Source organism: Taeniopygia guttata, chromosome Z, assembly GCF_048771995.1.
Source record: "Taeniopygia guttata chromosome Z, bTaeGut7.mat, whole genome shotgun sequence".
Lineage (NCBI taxonomy): Eukaryota > Metazoa > Chordata > Aves > Passeriformes > Estrildidae > Taeniopygia > Taeniopygia guttata.
In genome coordinates, this window is record NC_133063.1 from 46,805,816 (window position 1) to 46,828,906 (window position 23,091).

Below are 23,091 nucleotides of genomic sequence, written 5' to 3' on the forward strand. Positions count from 1 at the left end.
GCAGGTACCTGCTGCCAGGCCCTTCCTGCCAAGCCAGGGCAAGGCAAAGACACTGCCAAATCCTTTTCTTCCATTAACAGAGATAAGAGGTGTTAAGCATGAAGAGCAGTCCTGTCCACAGCAGGGGAACACACACACACAGATGGGCTCCACCAGAGCAAGGAGTGCTCCCCTAGCACCAGACACAGGTTTAGACAGCGCCAGCACCACACAAAGGAACTGCCAGGACCTTGCTAGAGTTTTGTGTGATTTTTATTAATTTTTTTTATTATTTTTTGTGGGGTTTTATTTTTTTTTAATACAGGCTAGCGTTGTACCCTTGCTAAAGCTGCTGATTCTGCCACATAAACTAGAACAGAAATTTCTCAGAAATTAAGTCAGTTCCCCTCCTTGTTAATTCACTGTCTGCCTCCCAACTGAACACCACTGTGGATTTGTGTTTGCAGAAAACATTCCCTGTAAAAAGTCTGACGTGCAGCTACACTGTTCTGACTGAGGAATGAAGAAGCCAAGAGTCCACTGAACATCGGATTTTATCCTGTACAACGTGGCCTGATGTGGAGTTTGGTCCACTGAGGACAGCGAGTTAACCGTAGAGATCGTCGTCATTGTCTTCGCTGTACACGTTGCCCCCGCTGCCACCTCCTGTGCCTTGGCTTGGACCAGCGCCGCCCTGGTTGCCTGATGGGAACCTACATGCAGCAGTGCAGGACAGGAGAGAAGAGAAGCTGCTCAAAAGCCTCCTTGCAGCTTAGCACCATCCCCTCCCTCTGCATCAACCTCCAGTGACAACTAGGATGGGCAAGAAGGAATGGGATGAAGCCTTAGGGAAGGTCAAATGACTCATGGCTCCTGGCTATCACTTGAGGTAAAGGAAAAAAGAGACTTCAGGTGCACCAGCAGTGCAGCTACAACCAACCTGCAGCACAACCCACACCCACCATGCTGTGTTATGGTGCTCTATGCTCAAGGCTGAATGGGAATGTGCAGTGCAAAAGAGGCTTGTTGCTCAGAACCCATCAGAAAGCTGCCCCAGTGCTGTGCTTGAGGCCTGGCTGAGCCACACTGCACAGCCCTTGCACCCCACAGGTACCTGAAACTGCCAAAGCCACGGCTCTGCTGTAGGGTCTGTGCAAACATCTCATATTTCCTGATGTCGTTGTCACTGACAGAGCGGCGAGCAAAGCGCATGGCCTCCTCAAAGTGATCTCTGCGGATCTCAGGAACTGGATCATCCTCCTCCACCTCCTGCAGCAGGACAGAGGGACTGGGTGAGTTGTGTGCCCAAACTCCACGGGCCCAACAGCTGCTTACAGCTTCCCACCAGGCTTGGAGGCTCCCAACACCCTGCAAGGCGGGGGCTGGAGAGGTGTGCATGAGTCAGGGCTGTAGAAGGCACCTCCTGAGCAATGCTGACCATGAGGCATCCCAGGAGAGTCAACCTCCCACAAGAAGAGAACAAAGTGCTCCAGCTCCACGCTCTGCACAAGAGCCCACTCATCCCCGAGGATGACAGAGGAACACCTCACACATGTGGGTAGGGAGAGCTCAGTACACCACTCACCATGGCAGAAGGGTTGGTTTGCCTCTCACGCTCTCGCCTGATCTCACTCTCGATGGATTCGCGGATGGCCAGTTTGCAGGCACGCTGGCAAATTTCTGTCAGGTCAGCCCCTGAGAAGCCATTGGTCATCTTTGCCAGGAAATCCAGGTCAACATCCTAGAGAAAAATATAAAAGGAAGAGAGGCCGTTCCTTTACACCTTATATCCTCAAGTGACAGAGAGGTGTCTTTAGATCACAGGGTATCAAGGTGCTGCCTTAACAGTAGCCAATTTTGGAAAGATCAGCTGTTGAGATTCTCATTTTCAGGAAAAATTAACCACATACGAAAACAGGCTACACTCCTCACACCCACCAAGAATTCACAAAGTGCTTGTAAATGCCTCTGCACTTACAGACTTAGGGTATGACTTGCTCAGGTCTCAGCACGAGGAGTCAAGCGAACACCATCAGACTGGAAATAGAGATGGGGCACAAGCAGACCAAGACAGCTGACCTTCTCCTCTCCTCCCCCTCAGTTGAGAGAGTATTACTGCAATCTCCTTTGAAACTAAGTAGGTAAGCTTGACATAAAAAAGTTGGGGCTCCCACTTCATGTCTGTTTTTCTTTGATTAACTCTCAGCTGCATTATTGCCTCTCCCCAGGCAAGGGACACAGCTCTTGCCTATGACAGGGTTCAGCAACAACTCAATGTAACAGCTCCTCTTCAATTCATATTTCACACTTGTGTGTTCTAGACTTATTTTTTTCCCAGAGTGCAGGAATCTTTTCCATCTCACCAAAATAGGCTTTTCTGATCCTGCAGCATGAGCAGAACCCCATTATGTGACAAAGAGCTGCTGTGCCTGCAGACTAATTTCTGTCTTTGCTGACATCAAACCTCAGAGCTCCAGCTTCCTCTCCAATTCTACTACACAGATGAGCCTCCAGACCTCTGTGATTGCCACAGCTTGTGAAGAACACAAGCAGCACACAGCAAATTCAAGCCAGAAGTAGTCAGGGTGCAGATTCTACCTTTGCAACTGGTGATTTCCTCAGATTGGCTTTAAGGATTGCAACCCTGGACTTCTCATCGGGCAGGGGGATGTAGATGAGCTGATCCAGGCGGCCAGGGCGCAGGATGGCTGGGTCAATGATGTCTGGCCTGTTGGTGGCACCGATGATGAAGACATTTTTCTTGGTGGACATGCCATCCATCTCAGTCAGGATCTGGTTGATGACACGATCTGCAGCACCACCACCATCGCCGATATTCCCACCTCGGGCCTTGGCGATCGAGTCCAGCTCATCAAAGAAGAGCACACATGGGGCTGCTTGGCGAGCCTGTAAAAAGCAGTGGGCACCATTATTACATGCTAATACTGCCCATCAAGGAGTATGCTGACTTCACACTAAGCCTTCCTCACCATTAACACAGCTCAGAAATACCAGAAGCTCTTCACAAGGAGAGCTTGGAAGAGCTGCTCCAGAACAGTCTCTTGCCACACAAACCCTCCATTAAATTCTCCTGAACAACAAGTTGAATTTCCCTTAAGTGGGAACATTGTGAACCAAGCAGAAAAGCAGTAACTCCAATGCCTAGAGTGAAAAGCTGAGCCATTTTGCTAGAACTCTCCCTACAAGATCTGAAGATGTCAACTGGTTATTCAGGCACTGAAGCAGGTGAGATATATCCAATGGAAAGGAGAAATCCAACTGTTGTCTTCAGCTACCTAATGCATAGTTCTAGGGAGCTGGATCTTTCTACACAGTGTGCAGTGAAAGGAGGAAAGACCACAGGCACAAGGAGGTGCCTGCTGCAGCCCTCACTCATGCACACCTCTCCAGCCCCTACCCTGGAGGGTGTTGGGAGCCTCTTGACCTGGAGATACAGCTGTGAGCAGCTGAGAAAATCCCAGTAAGAAATAAGGAAGAAATCGTTCACAATGAGAGTGCTCCAACACCAACACACAGACTCAGAGAGATCAGGGATTCTCCACCCTTCACAGATGTCCAGAACTCAATGCACTGAGCTGATGAAATTTCAAAGTTACCTCCCTATTCTGGACAAATAGCTGAACTAGACAGCCTCTAGGTTCCTTCCCACCTAAATTTTTCTCCATTTTCCTGCCAATGTTTTTCTAATAGCACTGTACCTCACCAAAGAGCAAGGATTCACAGGATAATCCATGCAGACATCTTCTGAGACAGGAAATGACACTATGGGACAAGCAAGCAAGGAGTGAGCTCCTTTCTAAACTGTGTATATTGTAGGACAAGAACCCATAGGACATTCTGAAGATCTGTAGATGATGACAGTTAATGAAGTGTTAAACGAAGTTTCCGGGGATGTGAAGTGTACATGTGCCCTCCCAACCATAGCCTCTGCCAAAGGCACTGGGGAATTTATCATCGTCTACCGACAGATGCCAACTGCAGTCAGGGAAGAGAGTTTCAACAGCTATGTTGCTGAAGAGGATTAATTCCAATACCAGGAAAGAACTCCTGCTCCCAGTGCAAGTGGGGAAAACACAAAAGACACAAAGAAGAACCAGTAAGACAGATGCAGTGGAGACAAAGTTCTGGGGATACCTCAGCACAAAGACAGTACAGAGAGTAGGAGAAACACTTACCTTGTCAAAGATCTCGCGTACGTTGGCTTCAGACTCACCAAACCACATGGTGAGCAATTCCGGCCCCTTGATGGAAATGAAGTTTGCCTGGCATTCGTTGGCAATGGCTTTGGCCAGCAGTGTCTTACCACAGCCAGGTGGCCCATAGAAGAGAACCCCTTTTGATGGGGTCATGCCAAATTTGAGGAACTTGTCTGGGTGCTCCACAGGATACTGAAAGAGAACAAAACAAAAACCTCTCATGATGAGCCACAACAGGCTATCTTGGAAGTACAGAATGGTTTGGACAGGAAGGGACCTTCAAAAGATCATCCAATCCAAGTCGTCTGCCATGGGAAGAGACACATTCCTCTGAGTCAGTTTTGGTTCTACCAAAATAACTACCTGAGATTTCTGGCGGATTAAACACAAGATGCTGCCAGGTGCCACTGCAGTTTTTAAGTGGACACTGGCTCGGAAAGGTGGATAAAACGACCCATTTATCTTTAGGTTAGTTCAGTACTTTCCCAAGTACCAAAGTACTTTCCAGCACACTTAACCTCAGCTTCACTCTGCCCTGCAGAAGCAAAAGGGAACAGCTCATTACCTAATCTATTTGCTCTACTCTCCAGAGACAGCAAGGTGTATTGATGTGAGCCTTTATCCTCAGCAACGAGGTCACATACAAGACAGGTGATGATTTTAACATCAGAAAGTTAGACTAAAAATTTAGATTCTTTTATTCACAGACAGGATGTTTCTACAGCGCCAGCTGAAAGCAGGAATGTACCCAATCCAACCCATACCAATGCAGACACTTGGAGTTTCCACAGATCATTTGCAACATTTTGTCCTACTCCCATTTGTAGAGGGCTTCACAATTACTTCTCACCTGTCCCTGTGCTAAGGCTGATGGGGAGCCCTTCAGAAGCTCTCTATATGAGCACCTTCATCCACTGCCCAGCAGATAAAGCTACAATGCAGGATGATTCTCAGCAGTGGTCCTACTGCTGGTCTCCACTTAAGAGGCAGAACTGTGGCTGTTTCTGCATGTTGCACAACACCCACATAAAATGCCACAGCAGACTCAGCTCAGCAGAACATAATGCTGCTTCCTAATGCCTTCCTCTCCAAGTTCACTTAAGATGGAACAGCATGGTATTTACAGCCCATTACAAGTAGATGCCATAAAGCCTCTACATATACTCTGTTTGCAGCCCAAACAGGAAACTAAAGATATTCTAGATTTTATTATTATATTTTTAAGCTGGCTAAGCAAAAAACTCTGTTGTAAAGCCTTACCTGTACAAGCTCCTGGAGTTCCCTCTTTACATCCTCTAAGCCACCAATATCTTCCCAGGTAACTTGTGGCACCTCCACCACAGTCTCCCGAAGAGCAGAAGGGTTGCTCTGGCTCAGAGCCCACTGTTGTTAGAAGAAACAGTATTATATGAATTCTAAATGTTACATTCTTTTGCTTCAGAGAAGCAATTAATTTCACCCAGAAGAATATGGGGCACTCCTGCATTACCCTGAAGTCATCCATGGTCACTGCCAGAGAGTTCATCACTTCAGCATCGATGGTTTCATCTTCCAGGTCTATGAGATCCATCTTCTTTCTGATCGCCTGAAGAGCAGCTTCTGAGCAAAGAGCAGCCAAGTCAGCACCAACATGGCCATGGGTCTCGTTTGCCACCTGAAAGCAGAGCACTGACCATGACTCACAGCGATACAAGCAAGGGCAACACATGCTCTGATCCCTCACTGGGAAGGAAAGCCACACCAGGGCTTTGCTGCACATTCAAGACAAGTGCTAACACTCAGACGAAGACACTGTGCCTTCTCCTGCCTACTAGCGATCCAATCTGCATCTGGAATTTAGAAAGGTAACCCTGAGGACTGCAGTTCTTCTTTCAGGACAGAGATGACAGGAACCATCCAGCTTACAGGTGGTGCAGTGACACCACCATGCTCATCCAGCTGTGTGTGAGCTTTTTCAGGGCTGCTGTACTTTCAAAGGCAATGACACAGCAACAAATCCAGGACAACAGTGACAAGGCCCTTCCAGATTGGAATGATATACATTTGTTTCACTTAGCTGTACCATTCCTAACCAGTGAGCGAGGACTTTTGGTCACTGGTAAACTGGTCAGAAGGAATCCCAGAGATCCCCCTTTCATGCAGCTCCAGGCTGTCCTGAAAAATCAAGCCACTGCACTTGTAAAATCAAGCCTTAACAATTCTTCCACTACGAAACAGAGCACTGGGAATGAGACAAGCTTTCCTAACGGCACAATACTCACCTGCTCCAGATCCACATCATCAGCCAACTTCATATTTTTTGTGTGAATCTGCAGGATCTCCAGGCGCCCAGTGGCATCAGGGATACCAATATCTACCTCTCTGTCAAAACGACCTGGGGAGTACAAGCACACACTGAGCTGCTGATCCTGTACACCACAGGAGCTGCAGCTGCTGCCTTTCTCTGACTGAACAAATGTTCTCCACAAAATATCAGAAAACGACATGGTTTTGGGCTTGCCTGCAACATCTGCCAGCACGGTAGAAGAGACAGATCAGAAAAGAAGGAAAGGCATTAGGCATTTAGGGAAAGTGAGACTACTGTAGGACTAACTTGGGATTATACAGCACAGAAGATTGCACATTTAGTAACTTTTTCTGAGCATTTTTGAGAAAATAGGCTTCACTGAACCAACATACCATGAGACATTTTTGTTTATTTCTACCTTTCTGTCCTTATCACAAGAGTAAAAACACTGCTTTAATTTTTTAGAACCTTCACAGCATTATCCAAGGGGTGATACACATGAGGAAAACAGGGCACCACTGCAATATTCACTAAGATATGTACACCTCTATTTTTCCTCCAGCCACAGCTGTGCTTTCAAGTGGCTCACTACACATTTAAGAGGCCAATCCCCCCTGCACACTTGACAGTTTTGCTATTACAGACTCTACCAGCTGGTCATACACCAGACATTCATGTTTTGGAAACCTGAGTCTCCAAAATTACTGTACTGTTCATTAATAAAAGAAACCCAAATCGGGTAATTCAAAGCCTTCTGCAATCTAATGCATGAACATCCCCTTAGGCATTTCCTCCTTAAGTGTGTCCTGAAATAGCTTCACCTAAAGCTAGCACAGTTTTCCCACTTCCAAGTATTATTTCTACACATTCTCACCTAACATGGCATAGAAAATGACATCAAAGGCTTCAAGCCCAGAAAATAATTTCTAGCAAGGAGCTGGAGACAAGTCAATACTTTATGTAATACATGTTCAGCATGACTTTCTGCTCAAAGGAGGGCCCTTATGGGGCCCCTGAAGCATGGCCTGTCACAAAGTGTGTGACACACAGGGAAGAGAAGGCCGGGGCGGTTACCAAATCGCCGGAGCGCTGGGTCGATGCTGTTGGGTCTGTTGGTGGCCGCCATCACGATCACATGTGCCCTCTGCTTCAGCCCGTCCATGAGGGTCAGCAGCTGAGACACGATGCGACGCTCCACCTCCCCATGTGTCTGCAGGGACACAAAGGAGCACTGATACCAACAGCTCTACAAAGAGCACGGCAGCCAGCATGGCAGCCAGTGCCGTATCTGAGCCAGGAGATACAACAGCCGCGCACAACATGGCAACAAATGTCAAGAACTGTATCTAACCCTCCAGGCGTCCAACTGAATTCAGGTGTTAAAGAAATGCTGCTTTACTCTATAGTGAAATGCAGGGACTCATGCCAGCTGCTACAAAACAAAAGACATGCTAATTTACCTCCTACAGGCTCTCTTTACCTTCTCTCTCTTAGGAGCAATGGCATCCAATTCATCAATGAAGATGATGGCAGGAGCATTCTTCTCTGCTTCTTCAAAGGCTTTCCTCAGGTTGCTCTCAGACTCACCAGCCAGCTTGCTCATGATCTCAGGACCTAAAAAATAGCAATGCTGTGCCACTCAGAAGAGAGGCAGCTAGCCCCAAAAACACGCAGCTGAATATTTTTAGTACAACATCCACATGGGACAAGCTATAGTTCAAGCCAAAGCAAATACTATCAATCAAATTCACTAAATCTGCAGCTGAAAGACAAGACCAGCATGCAGAATTAGTTTCTATCATTATTTTGGTGTTTCCAGTTTACTCTAAGAGAATGCAGCACTAGACAATGAGCTACCTTTAGCTGCCTCTTTCCTTACCCTATTTCACACTTGGTGAGCTTCTCTGTAATGTGCCACCACACACAGTTAATGCCAGTCCTAGCTTGCAAGAGAAGCAATCAAATTATAAGGTGATGAATTACCAGGATAGGGAAGGAAAAAGCTCTGTGAAGCCATCTGTAGTTTACATGACACATGTATATATTTACCCCTATATGATCCTATAAATTAGTTCCAAAAAGTCAAGAAAACCAACTACAAACAAGCAAAGGCACAACCCCCATCTCCTCTCAAAGGTTAAATACAAAATTGAATAGTGCAAGCACACTCATCCCAAATGGATGGACAGCATTCTCCTGACATCTACAACTGCTGAACACTATTGCAGGTTTAGAGATTTATTCTGTTTTTACAGATTTTGATATCATGCTGATGGCAGTGGTAATGAAAGGAAAACATGCTTCTGAAGGATCCAAGAAAAATAAACCTGACCCTCAGGTACAGACAGCTGCCAGCTGCAGAGACACAGGTGTGGGCAGGTGCTTTGAATATTTCATTACAGGTAACTCATCAGTTCTTATCAGCTCTGTCTGCAACGCTGCCTGCAGCTCCGGACTGGGGCCAGCAGGCAGTGAATGCATCGCTAACTCTGACAGAGTTATTTTTATTATGCAATAGATGTACAAGCATCTAAAGAAACGGCTGGAGCCTTAGCACTCAGTGACAGCTTCCACACACTTGAGGAAGTATATGACAGGGTGACATGTGCCTAAAATTAGCCCGTTTACATCCACTTTCTTGAGATAAAAGCAAGTCCCTAATCCTACTGCCAGTCACTGCTATGCTGTGTTATACTGTCCTTCACTTTCGCTGTCACATGATTGAAACCGGAGAAGAAAAGCTGCACTCCTTCAGCAAAAATATTCTCTTATTCCAGCACCAACTAAAATCAGACAGAAAAGCAGTATGGAAAATTCAGAATCTGGTCCTTACTAAGTATCAACTAGTAGCCACCTCAACTGCTAAGGTGAGACTTATCAACAGGAGTTCTGTCGCTTGTAGCTAAGTCCAAAGGATCTCACAGTTTTCAGGGAAGTTCCTTCCAAAGTACTGTGAAACAAAAGCGTACTTTGTGCTTTACTTGAGGGAAAGAGGAATCCACAGCAGCAGCTTCTTTTCTGAATAGAACATGGTGGGAGCAAAGCCAGAAGCCCAGTCAGTTCTGCCTTCAGCAACAAAAATGGACAGACAGACACCAAACCCCTGTGTCTCAGCACAATCTTCCAAGCACTCTGCTAAAACACAATCGAGCTTCAGGAAGCTTCACTACAGATACTTCCACACAAAGGGCTTCCAAGTGTCCCCAGAGGCATGCTTGAAAGAGGTAAGGAAGGATGTCAGGAAGATAATATGGCTCTACAAGCCCTATTAACACCATTCCTTACCATAAGATGGACAAGTGAGCACACAGCAGACCTGGGGCCAAAGCAGCCACAAAACTTACCATTGATCAGGAAGAAGAATGCCCCTGTTTCGTTGGCCACTGCTCGGGCAATCAGTGTTTTACCAGTGCCAGGAGGACCATACAGCAGGATCCCACGTGGAGGCTGAGGACAAAGACAAGGGACTTAGTTTGTGAGTATCTATGTGCTTAAGCAGCTTCACAGTGAATTTGTAAGCATTTGATAATGCCAGTCTGAAATTGTGATGCAAACTCATGCAACAGCTGCCATGTCAGCACTGCTACCAACACCCTTTACTACTTCACACAACACACAACAAAAACCTTGCCAGTAACTGGCAGTGCTGATTCAAAGCATCACTCTGCTTTACAAGCTGCTGGTGTTTCAGTCTGTGTCCAGAACACGTAAACAAATACCTTCTGAAGACTAACATTAGAAAAACCCCAAAAACCTACACCACAAATTATTTATTCCCCTCTCCAATACCTCCTAAATCTCTGTTGTGGAGAGACATCTCCCAGGGCAAGCCCACTTATCCACCTGCACCAGACATACCTTCACCCCTATGGCCTTGAAGAGAGCAGGGTGTCGGAGGGGAAGTTCCACCATTTCTTTGATTTGAGCCAGCTGCTTCCGGCAGCCACCAATGTCATCATAGCCCACCTCATTCAGCGACTCCTCTTCATCCTACCCGGAAGGAAATACATCAAACATCTGAGTGAAAACAATAGTTCAACAACCCCTCCCAGTCTCCAGAAGACAGGAATATGGCTTTTTAGAAATTTCTTGCCTGTCTTGAGATTCTTCCTTTCAAGCCTTCCTGATGTCTTCTATAATTATTCTTAGCTATGTCTTCCCAGACATATAAAGAGAATTGCCTGCACATACTCAGACTTCACTGAAGACCACCACTGGAATGACAGCCTCTGCTGCCAGGCTTCCTACAGACCCTAACACAAAACAAGCTCTGTGACTCTTTGATGGGGCTAATGGAAGTAACAAGAGACAATGTCAGTTTAAAATATACTTACTCCTTAGAGTAAATGCTATCTACCTATTTGGCATATTCTAACTGCCAGTTACTCAGGTGCAGTGTTACCTTTTGAGACTGACTCCAATTAGCAGAGAATGTTAAGGTCTAGACATATGGATAAGAACAGTCAACCAACTCTTCCTTCTCAGTATCTATCCACCCACCTGTCCAAACCTTTACTGGCCTCAGTTATTTAGTCTGCACTAAAATAACATAGCCTAAAATCTCAGAGAGGCTCAGCTCAAGTCCCACCTGCCTCAAGCAGGTCACTCAAGGGCTGGACCTAACAAGCACTGAAGGTCTCAATTTTGGAGACTTCTGCCCTCTCTGGGCTCCGCTCCAGGACTGGGGGAAACATTTTTCCAAGTATCTACTGGAAATTTCCCTTGATCCAGCTTATGCTAGTGCATCCAGTCATGTCCCTGGACACAGCTCTCAGACGTCTGGTCATCTATCCCTTCGCATCAGGCAGTTGCCAGTAGGTCTTTGCCTTCCCTTCTCCAGGCTGCATTATCCCATGATACCAGTCCCTCTTCCCTCATTCTTGACCATCAGCTCCTCATAATTTTTGTGGCCTAGGCTGAACTCACTCCTGTCTATCTCTGCTGTGGCCTGAAGAGGCCAAGTAGGATGCATGGAGTGCCCAGGTGCAGTCTCACAAGGGTCACAGAGGTGTTTTTCAGAAGGCAGCTAACAACAAACCAGCACTCACGCTATTTGCAGGCAGGAAAAGGTACTTATTCTATGAAGTACGCACCCACCTCAGCTCATTTCCCTCAGATTTCCTACTCTCTACAGTGAGGTTGCAAAAACTTGTCAGACAAGCCCCTCAGGCAGCCACAAGATTACAAACTCAAGGCTAGACATGTTAATGAACTGGGGAATTTTTATTGTTTTAATGTAAACCATTTGAGAATTTCAAATTTCTCTCGGAAAGAGTGCCTATTACTTTCTTTTCACATGGCATGAAATTTAGCACCACTGTAAGCTCTCTCTGCTATGGATCAAGGGAACACTGGAATCAAAAGATGCATCCAAGCATAGTGTGAAATATCTGGAAGCAGATGCAAAACAGCTGCTGCCAAAGCATGGCATCTCATCAGCAAACCTATCCCCTTGTGTTTTCAGCATATGAGGAAGACACTGGAAGTACCTTTCTCTGACTACCTTCAGCAGCAGCACATGTCCTGAAACCAGAGTTTCTGACCATTACATTCAGTAGATAAAATGTCAAAACAGGAACTGCAAACACTGCTGCCCTCAAGGACTGTCCCAGAAACAGGCTTTGGACAGAGGAGATCCAGCAGGATAGCCACATGGTAGGGTTCAGCTCACCTCCCGTTTGATGGGCTCTCCCTCACAATGGATCACTGTGTCTGGAGCCACTATGCAGTACGGGCTTGGATCTGTCTCCACCACTTTGAACTCCACTGCACGCATCCCTCCACGCACCAAGAAGATGTCACCTGTAAAACCCCACACATCAGTGGCCTCTTCCAACCCACATCTGCAAAATGTCAACCCCTGTAAGATCAGCAGCCCCAGAGTATAAGGAAGTCAGTCACACAGGCAGACACTGTGGCATTTATGACACTGTTTTGCATGTTAAACTCAAGAGCTGTATCCATTTCAACAGCCTGAGCACTGTTTCAGTTCTCAAATTTCATCCACTAAAAAACAGGAAACAATAGAAAAGAACACCCTGCCCAAATACAAAACACAAAGGCAAGAAATCACAGGTTTCTTCCATTTAGTCTCAATTTAACATTTTTAGAACAGGCAAAAAGCCCTAATGCAATAAAATTAATTCTGAATTTATTGTAACTGGTTGATACTAGTTATAACTGTTTATTTCCAGAAAAAGAACAATATATAACACTGCACTGTGACTCCTGGCTGCACTGGGCTACAGACCCTGCCTAACTTCAACTTGTGCCTATAGTATACTTTCATCTATGATACGGCAGAAATGTCATGAACACAACCCCAAAAGTGTGCTTGGTCTTCTACTCACTCTCCCGGTTATTCCTTAAATTACTCTGAAAAAGTGAATTTAGACACAGTGCCAGCTGGTATACATGTCTTGGTTTCATCTGGGGTAGAGTTCATGTTCTCCCCAGTAGCTGGTTCAGTGTTGTGATTTGGATTCAGTTGAGAGTGATGTTGATAACACACTGATGTTTCAGCTGTTGCTCAGCAGTGCTTACCCTAACTTAAGCACTGGTCAGCTTCCCATGCTCTGCCACGAGCAGGTGCCCAAGAAACCAGGTGGGAGTATGGCCAGGAGAGCTGACCCAAACTGTCCAAATGGATATTGTAGGCTATAGAACACCACGCACAGTGCAAAAAAGTCATCACACACTGATGAGGGACAGGCTGGGCATCATTCAGCAGGTGGTGAGCAACTGTCTCGGGTGTCATGCAACACCTGTCTTTTTGGGTTTCATCCCCTGTCTTTTCCATTACTATTATTATACTTTACTTTGATTCAATTACTAAAATATGCTTAACTCGCAAGTTTTACCTTTTTCCTGATCTGCTTTCCATCCCACGGCTAGCTGGGGAATGAGTAGCTGTCTGATATTTAGTAACATGCTGGGATCAAAGGACAACAGTCCTTCTTGGTAGTCAACACAGGGGAGAAAGGGTTGGCCTAATAACAGATCTGATCAGAACATGTTAAGCCAAATTTGTTATAAGTATTCCATATATAATATTAGCTGGGGATGGTGTTTATTCATGCTTGTTCTCAGGGTGTCTTTTTAACACCTCACTCGGTGTAGGAGTGTCCCCTATAGTGAGGTTTATTGTCCTTGCTGCCTGGGCTAACGTGATCTTTGTGTTGGATCTTTGCAGCAGTGGCTTATGACTAGATGGAGCCGCTGGTCCTGAGATGAATCGGAGGAGTGAACTGAGCACTGCCATCTGCTCTGTACTTCGGGAGCCATCCACTGGGAACCACTGGTAACTGCACCTCTCCTACATCTCCCTCCTGAGGTCTTCCTTCCCGTTGTCCTCCAAAGCCAGGCTGATTACAATAGCATTTGAGCATTTTAAAGATTTTTAATATCCTTTCAATACATCTGAAGCCAGCCTGGTTCTTATCACAGAATTTCCTGAGTTGGAAGGGACCCATGGGGATCACTGAGTCCAACTCCTGATCCTGCACAGGACAGCCCCAAGGACCACATCATGTGCCTGAGGGTATCGTCCAAATGATTCTGGAATCCTGGCAAGCCTGGTGCTGTGAAACAGCACGTCGTTGAATGTGATTCAGGTCTTGCTTACGGTTAGTATATTTAAGAACATGACCCAGAGGGGAAAGTGTCCAGGCCAGTGACTACCTGAAACATTTTGAAATTTCACTCCTGAACAAGTGTAGAATCCTGAAAAACTAGTAAATATGTGGAAAAAGTTGTGCTGTCATGCTGGCAGCTCCAGAGAGACACAAATCACTGCAAGGTGCTGGGACCTTGCCCAGTACATTGGAAGCCTGTTCCATATTATTCCATACTCTAAGAGGAAAAAAGTCTTCAGATCTGATGACAAAATATCAGGTACTGAGGCTACTCCATTCCCAGGGACAGGCAAAGCATGGTTTTCAGAGGGTGTATTGCATTCCCTATCATTCACCCGCTTCTGGAAAACCAAATGATGCAATGGACTGCTCATGACTATATGGGAAAGCAAAGGCTGATGCAACCAGCAAACTTTGGGACACACATTTAGCAAAAGCTGCCCCTCCCCAACCAACACTTTTACATACTGTAGAAGGAGATAAAGTTCCTGTAGTGTACATAAAAAATATGCTGTGATAAACAGTCTGGGTCACTGCTGCCTCTGGCAAAGGCAAACCCATGCATGGTTCTGCTTTTCCACACATTGTTCTGCTTTTCCTCAAGGACCTGGGTGCACTTTGTGGGTGATATGGAGGATGGAAAAGCCCAGTGTATGGGTCAAGGTGATTTGATTTTAGGTGAGAGTAGGAAATTAACTAAATTGCATTATTCTAATTGTTACATAATGCTCATATGATCACTTCTGTGGCAGCTATATTCACATCGCCACATCCAGCACCTTACAGCAGCTGACTCCACCACTCCAGATGTGGGGATCTGAACCTGACTCCCTTTCAATTACCACATGAATGAAGGTAATGTGATGAATCCTGATGAAACAGGATAAGCACAACATAAACCAAACCAACTGATTAATATGCAGGCAACTCACCAATTACATCACATGGCAGCGACTTAGATGAATGAGATTTTCTCCCAAGTTCCACCTAAGCCTTTCTGATGTTCTCTCATCTCATATAGCTAAAAAAAATGCAGAACTACCAAATTGCTCTGCCAGTCAGCAGCAGCAATCACTCCTTCTGAAGATTATGGAAAATTTAAATCACCATTAGTAAAGTCTCTCCCGACAGATGCTGGTGTAATGCTGCATGGAGATCTATACAAGCTTCTAGAAATTCTCCATATTTAGTTTCAGGACTAGCTCACACTTACAGCCATGAGGACTTCAATGACAGGCATTATTACCTTTCCTGATGGGTCTGTAAGCTTCCAAGAAGTATGGCTTGAGATAGACCTCAAACAGATTCCCTGTGATCCCTTCTACCGTGTCATCAATTGGCAGCACATGGATACGTTTGCCATATTTCACATCTGGGCAAGGCTGGATGCTGCAAAACAAGAAAACTCCAGTTAGAGCTGGACTTGCACCTCAGTGTTACACCTGGACAAGAAAAGACATGCCCCTTCCCAGGAAAGAACATCCAAAGACCATCAAAAGCCCTGGTGAGACTTCCTACTCACACAGAAATATTTCAGTGCTGACAAAGCAAAAATCATACCCACCAAAAGCTAGTCTTCACAGCATACACTTGCCTTCACTCCTTTCAGCCCTGTCCAAGACCACTGGAGAGTTTAATAGCTTCTTCCTACCCTTCTGCTTTTCTACAGACACCCCCTCCACATTCACACATCTCGAATGTAGTCTAAAGACTGATGAGAGTCACAAGGTAGCTTTTATATCAGCAAGGTACTGGAGAACCAGCTGCAAGGAAAAGTGAGCTGGGGAAAACACTTTCTTCCCTCCTCTCTCTCACTATAGTGCCCAGAGTCCCTATTGCTGACAAAACTCATTCCAAGCAAAGGCTCTCACAGTACCAACCGGGGGTGAACACCTTTACAGGCATACGTAGGTCAGTCCCACTTTGTGAGGGCTGATGAGTAGGTTAAAGCTGGAAAACTCTTTCCCCTTTTCAATACGTGCTACAGTTATTATTTTGCAATGTAGCAAAACAGGCTACTGTAGCAACAGCTCAAAGTATCCAGCTGTGGCAGAAACTGGCTTCACCAGCTAAGAGAACCTATGGAACTGCAGCTGAGCACACAGCTTTTCATATGTGACTTTCATTACAGACTCCTAATGGATTCTTTTACTACTTGCGCTACAAAGAGGATAGAGCAAAAGGGTAAAAGAGGAGAGAGACTGTCCCAGAATGAAAATATTTGACACACCACAATCAGGAAGTGTTAGCACATTAATCTGGATTTTGGCAGAAACCAGGACACAGTAACACTATAAGCAGTTAAAGATTGGCAAGAAAATCTTTGAGGGCAAGTGAGCAAAAATTCCCTGCTCTCGCAATGAATCAAGACAATAGGTAACACATTTGGGAAGCTGAGAACCACTACAGACATAGCACTAACAGAGAAGATGAGAGCATGGGCTGTCACACTAGAAGAGACTACAACAGGAATCTCCCATCAGGTTAAAGTAAGAATTCATCTTTACTTTAAATCCAAACACACAAAGCACCATTCTGAACCAATTACAGCGGTGTTTAAAGCTTGCATTTTTAGTGGTAGAGGGATGGGTGGAACAGCCTCATTTCTCTCATCTACTAAGTTTGTATGAAATACATTTTGTATTTAAACATTATTACAGATATCATTTCATAAGTCTGGTGTCAGAACCAGGCTCTCAGCTTCTCAGAGACAATGCTCAGGAGGAGGAGAAGCTGTTAGCTCTCCCTTATTTAAACCTGCAAACTACCATTTTTATGTTCAGGAAATGCTCATGTGCTACTGTTCTACCCGCGCCCATTGCAGAATGGGACCTGTCTCCTGTAAGAAGCAGAGATCCATATTTCCATGTTTACTACTACTTTTAAGATCCTTCCAATTAAAATCATTTTATGATTCTGCTTCCTGCAAATGCTGCACAACAAAATGCCTGCAACATTTTTTAAGCATTCCCAATTTAATAATGATTTTTACAACAAAAATTGGAATATAAACATCCTTGGGGCATTTTTAGTCCTGCTATTAGGCTGTTCCACTTTTTTTCTCGCATTCATTTCTAACAGGTTTTAACTTGTTTTTGCAATAGGGCAGCTCAGATATTATGAGATAATGTGTGATTGCTAATGTCTTCCACGGGAAACACAGTGTCCTCACCTGATCACATCACCCAGGCGCACTCTCAGGTTGTTGCGAACAACCCTATTCATGCGAATCTTCTCATCTGAGCAGGTATCATCTGACAGAACAATGCAGACTGCTTCTCTCCTTTTCTTTCCTTTTAGTAGGACAGTGTCTCCTCTGAACAGCTGCAGTTCATCCATCTTTGCCTGTAAACCGCGAAGTGTTAGAACAAGCTTTTGAAAAAAGCAGGAATTCAAGAATTTGAGGGAGAGTTATTTGACTTTAGAAATTACACCCTGAAGTGATATACTAAATCCAGAGGACAGATACTCTTACTATAGTAGTATAGAGCTAATCCTGAAACCAGAGGAAGGGCACAAGCTAAATTGAATCCTACAAACTGAGGCTCAAAAAAAAACATTTTATTGAGAGGGAGTATTAGGAAACAAGACAACCCTCCTTCAGTGGTAACAGCTGTACGTTCTGACGCAAACACTTCTACTCATGTTGCAAAGTTACATTTCAAGTTAATAGACAGCAACAGCTTGCAAATTACCAAATTAAATGTTTTGCCTCTACAGATGACGCACCTGGGACAGTGACACAACACTGTTGTCTTCATTGATAGCTTCATCAACAATTAACCGATTGGGCCTGTTCTTCTGCTTCAGAATAGCAGTCGATAAGTCATCGGCTTTAGAGCTGGGAGAGAAAACACAGCTTATGAGCCTGAAGGATACTGGCCCTGCCCAGCCACCCCTTGTTTTTATCTCCACTTTTTACAAGTTTCTTTGTTGTCCTGACTTTTATAAACTCTACTTCTTTGTAGCACAAAGGAGAACATTACTTCCCAGGGACCAGTTGCAGGAGTTCAAGGGAGGATGTTTTCTGTCAGTAAATGTAACTATGAGCTTCCAATGGATACAGCTATGAAGCTATCTATGAAAAGAAGTGGTCAGTGAGATCTTGCTGACTGTAAGATGTTTTGCCTCAATGAATTAGTCAGACTCATCTGAAATCACATGTAACTGCTGCCACCAAAACAAAAGTTTAACTCTATTTGGTGTCAAATCCCAGATAAATAGCAGCATTAAAGGACAATGCTGTGGCAACCCTGACACTAAGAGTTTTAAGAGTTTAGCCTGATAAGGCCTGTTTGTTAAACTTAGCAAGCTGTAGCAATATTCAAGTGCTCATAGAAAATGATTTTGTGTTGGGGTTTTTTTAGCTGTTTTCTGTAACTTCACAAAAGTCACTGCAGCTCTGGCCTATAATGCCACAAGAAATACACAAGATAATTTACTTCCCTTGACAAAACGGATCAAGGAAATGGAAGAAGAGCAGATTAACTGTTCTCCTTTAAAATCTAATACAGCAAATAATTCACTCTATGACAGCATATGAACTGGAACCAACTTATTTGTAAAGAGCTCTTGGAAGCTGCCCACTAGCCACACACAGAAGGGGTGGAGTGCTATAGCTTCCCCAAGTGGGCTGACTACTTTCTCCAAGTGTGTGGCTGTGTTAACATCTAAGGTCAGAAGAGAAAACCTTGCATGGTCTGGCGTGATTTTGAAACAAAATAAAGAAAAACAAAGTCTTCCCCTGACCTAAGCAAGCAGCAAGCACTGGCAAAAAGTAGGGAGCTTTGTGGACAATGGCAGCAGCCTTAACTTTGGCTCCATCTCTTTAGAGACAAGAATGACAAGAAGAAACCAATCTATGAGTGGAAATGGCAGCTCTTGACATGTTCACTGCATTTTTTAGAGTCCATCAGAGAGGGGTGACATACCTATGGTGTGATGTTATCCAGGTCCCTCCTCACCTCAAGACAGAGGTTTTTACAAGAAAGGCTATGCAGTGTTGCCTCCCTTCTCTGACACATACAAGGGGAAACAATACCAAGCAAGCCCATGAGAGCAGCCAGCTTGCTTTCAAAAGGTTTTCAAGCTTCCCTTAAAACACTGGCAGCAGAGGAAACATGTTGCAAACCACAGACAACAACATTTTAAGTGAACAAAAGTTTTAAAACATTTTCTTTCCTGGACTGCCAGCACTATTGAAAGTTACCTTTTCCTCTCTTTATTAAAGAGCGTAAGAGGTAAGATACTGCAGATCTATTGTCTGAGCAAAAAAAGACACAATTAAAGCTGCTGGATACATCCTGGAAAAGGCTTGTGAATTCCACAATCACTCTAAAAATGTGGTTTTGTTGTGAGTCCCAAAAAGCCTGTAATTTCCAGGAAAACTGAGAGAGCAATAAATAAACTAAACAAATACATTATCAGGGCAGATTACAGTTAAACAGTGCATAAAAACCAACAACCTACTTGTCAGGACTTTGCCTCCGCATTAGCTCCTGGCCACTGGAAACTAACCCAGCAAACAGATTTCAGGATTTCAACTAAGGGACACCAGGGAGACACAGTATTTGTTATTTGGGTTATTCAAAGTGTGACTGTAACTCCTCCCTATGCACACAAGATGCAAATCCCAAGGCCTTTTTATCAGAAAACACTGCTAGACTTTGGCTACGTGAAATGTTGCTGAAACTAAATGTCTGTCCCTTGGGATGCAGGGGCTGCTATTACAGCCAAAAAAACCAGCCTGGAACACCAAATCAAAAACAAACGTTAGAGGAACTGGGTAACAACTGGAAGCTTTTCAAGCAACACTCTACACAAAACAAAAGCTGCAAAAAACTGGAGAGAAAGTTTGGATAGCTCCTGACATACAGCAGTGCAGAAGAACACAGCAAGAATCCACTTGGTTCTGCTAAGTAAGAGAATAAAGTTTTAGTATGGAAGAACTGAACCTACAGTTCTCTGAGAACTGAGAGCTGGATCAATATCAGATACACTTAAGAGAGATCAAAAAGGATTGGAGGCATTAAAAATTGACTAAAAGTGTCCAAGAAAGAGCATCCAGGGAGCTGAATGTGCAGGGTCAGCTTCAGTGCTCTGATCTAACAGGTCTGCACAGGGAAAAACAAAGATGCCACAAAATTACATGTCAGCTAGGTAGGGAAATGATGTTATTTCTCCCACAGACAAGGGCAAGGTTTAGACAGACAAGCACTACCCATCTTTCAACAGCAATTTGCAATATTGTTATCATCACCATTTGCCATCATTGCATCTCTCCAGGGGTTCCTCATGCTGCGGCTGAAATAACAGGGCAAAAGAGATGTGTGCACCTCAATCACGCTCAGAGAAACTCAAACATCTGTGGGAGGGAGAGCACAAACAGAAAATACCAAGCAGGAAAGCCTAAGGCATGGGTTGGGACTCTCTCCTGCCAGGAAACTTTGGGAAAGGACAGGGACAGAAAGCTAACACAGGTAATTTTTAAAGCTCCTTGATGAGCTTCTGGTCAGAGACAGCCTGGTGGAAATCCTCCAAACCACCTCCCTGATCTACCCAGTTTGTCAGCTCCCTCAAACGCTTTCCCTCTCACTCCTTTCTTTCCCTGACTTAAAAAAGAGACAAACTGAACAGAAAATGTAGCTTTAGAGCTGTTTTGGAATTAAAAGGTAATTCAACATCTCTATTATGCTGACCCTAGACAGAAGCCAGAAGTGTGGACACAATCACCAACACAGCAAATGGCCAAGCTTGTATATAATGTGCACAACATTTGTAAAACTGAAGCAAATATGTACCAGCCCTAAAGGCCAACCATTAACAGGCCAACCATTTTCTCTCTCAGTAATGCAGTTCAACAGCCTCATCTGGAGTACCAGGGGGACTTTCTGCAACTTACAGAACCACAGAATAACCTGAGCTGGAAGGGACCCATCAGGATTATCAAGCCCAACTCCTGGCCCTGCATAGGACATACGCAACAATCACAGCATGTACCTGAGATCATTGTCCAAATGCCTTCTGAACTCTGCCAGGCTTGGTGCTGTGATCACTTCCCTGGGGAGCCTGTTCCAGTGACCGACCACCTTCAGGATAAAGCTTTTCCCGATATCCAACCTCAACCTGCCCTGACACAGCTTCATGGACTTAATTACACCAGTCAGTGGTTTCTCTCTGTGTCAGAGCTCCCCTCGTTCAGCAACTAATAATGCCCAGAAGCATCACAGGGTAGGGCATGAACAACGAGAACAGAAAGTCATTACCAACTATTGATCCTTCTGAAAATTATAACCAAACTCCAAAGACCCACTTAAAGTAAGGAAACAACTTGTTCCTTCAAGTTAGTGCTAAAAATTAGGAAAAAGCCACTTCCCAGAATGATTCCAGCTGCAGTAATGAAAGTGAAATCAGCCGTTTCCTCTGCACACTGACATGACTTTTTGCCACCATCCTTGCGAAATCGCTTCCCAGATAAAACCTGTCAGCAATTTCCTACCAATCTGAACATCTGATTCACAGACTGAACTGCTTTTCCCAGGCAGGTATTAAAGGAAAAAAGTCATAAAATGTTTTTATCCCCAAGTGAAGTATCTGATGTATGTATTGACTGCAGACTCTGAAACAAGACAACTATGGGGGGAGTTTTAGACACATTTTGGAGAAGCCAAGTTTTCAACATTATTTCAGACAGGCTGGGAGAGGAAAACAGGGATCCCTTCAAAACTCACATTCTCTTAGCTTTTGGAATGCTACTTGCCATGCTGAAGCTCAGTTCAGCAAGATGGCTGCCAGCAGTTGTGACAAAAAAATGGCATCTAAAAAGTAATTGTGTTCCAGCTGCAAACTAACTTTTCCTGGCTCCTGCGTGGGTGAGAAAAACTTTGCTGAAGTAGAAATCCCTTTTTAAAAACACTGCTAACCTCATCCACCTGCCCAACGGGGATCTGGGAATGTTACTTCCAGTGCAGACACAGAACGTCTGGCGCACCTCGGTGGAACTGACCCCGCAGGGCCAAGCAGGTTTAAATTCCAGGAGTTGTTAAAAAAAAAAAGGAAAACATACTCGAAGAACACCAAAAGACACTAAAAGTGCCTCTAGAGAAGTCAAAAAGTCACTTTGAGTATTCTTGGGTTGGGAAAATTTATTTTCGGTTTCTATTTTACTCCGCTCAAAATGCACGTGGGCTGCGTGCAGAGACTGCTACTCATTCCTGAGGAGCATGGAAGACGATCCTCAGCCTGTAAGTGAGCAGAGCCAACAAGAGTGAGGCAAGACACCCGAGACGGAAACACCGCCGACCGCCTCGGCCATGCCCGGCACAATATGTCCGCCTCGGCTAGCGCCGAGTCACTCGCCAGCCGCGGCTCCAGGGCCGCTGCGAGCAGGAGGAGCCCCGGACGGGTGCGGAAACAAAGCGCTCCGCAGAGCAGGGCCCGCGGGGCGGGCGGCCTAGGCCCGGCGACGGCACGGCGAGAGGCCCGGCCCGGCCTCGCCCCCCGCCATGACTCGACACTTCCCGGCCAGGCCCGGCCGCGGCGGGGCGCAGGCGGGAAGCGGCTCATTCCCGTTCCGGCGCCGCCTCCGCCTGCCTGGAGCCCGCGGGCCGCCCGGGTGAAGCGGGCAGGCCGGACCGGGCCCAGGCCGCGGCGGGGCCTAGCCGCGGGGAGCGGCGGGGCCCGCACTTACTCGGATCCCGAGGCCATGGCGCTGCGGGGAGGGGAGAGGGGCGGCGGGCGGCGGCTCCTCGGGCGGGCGGGGGTCCGGAGGGTCGCGGGGGTCGCGAGCGGCGGGCGGAGGGCTCGGGGCGTCCGCGCTGCTTGAGCCTCAGCGCCGACTCATCGGCGAGGGGAGCCCCGCCCACACCGCCTCGCCTGCCTAGCAACAGCGTGCACCGGCCAATCGGAAATTCCGGCCGGCCGCCGTCTCGGCCAATCGGAGACGGCGAAAGAGAAAGAGACCGAGGGCTCCGCC

General features: G+C 45.7%; 1 protein-coding gene across 1 annotated transcript; it reads right to left on the reverse strand.

Moving 5' to 3' along the window:
- Window positions 1-234: 234 nt before the first annotated feature.
- Window positions 235-22,975, reverse strand: VCP (valosin containing protein). The gene is made up of 17 exons (XM_030258084.4): window positions 22,807-22,975; window positions 17,847-17,958; window positions 17,290-17,462; window positions 15,364-15,506; window positions 12,155-12,285; window positions 10,342-10,473; window positions 9,828-9,930; window positions 7,964-8,097; window positions 7,558-7,693; window positions 6,458-6,570; window positions 5,686-5,850; window positions 5,457-5,579; window positions 4,176-4,388; window positions 2,578-2,886; window positions 1,565-1,720; window positions 1,094-1,248; window positions 235-692 (listed from the first exon to the last, which is right to left on the reverse strand). Exons 1-17 carry the CDS (start codon window positions 22,821-22,823, stop codon window positions 587-589), a joined length of 2,421 nt encoding a protein of 806 aa, XP_030113944.1. The 5' UTR covers window positions 22,824-22,975; the 3' UTR covers window positions 235-586.
- Window positions 22,976-23,091: the final 116 nt, after the last annotated feature.

Bases quoted from the DNA above. Each gene is read 5' to 3' on its own strand.
- VCP (XM_030258084.4), bottom strand. The intron at 15,507-17,289 runs GTGAGGACACTG...CTTGTTTTGCAG, and splicing joins CGCCTGGGTGATGTGATCAG to CATCCAGCCTTGCCCAGATG. The intron at 5,580-5,685 runs GTAATGCAGGAG...TTCTAACAACAG, and splicing joins TGACCATGGATGACTTCAGG to TGGGCTCTGAGCCAGAGCAA.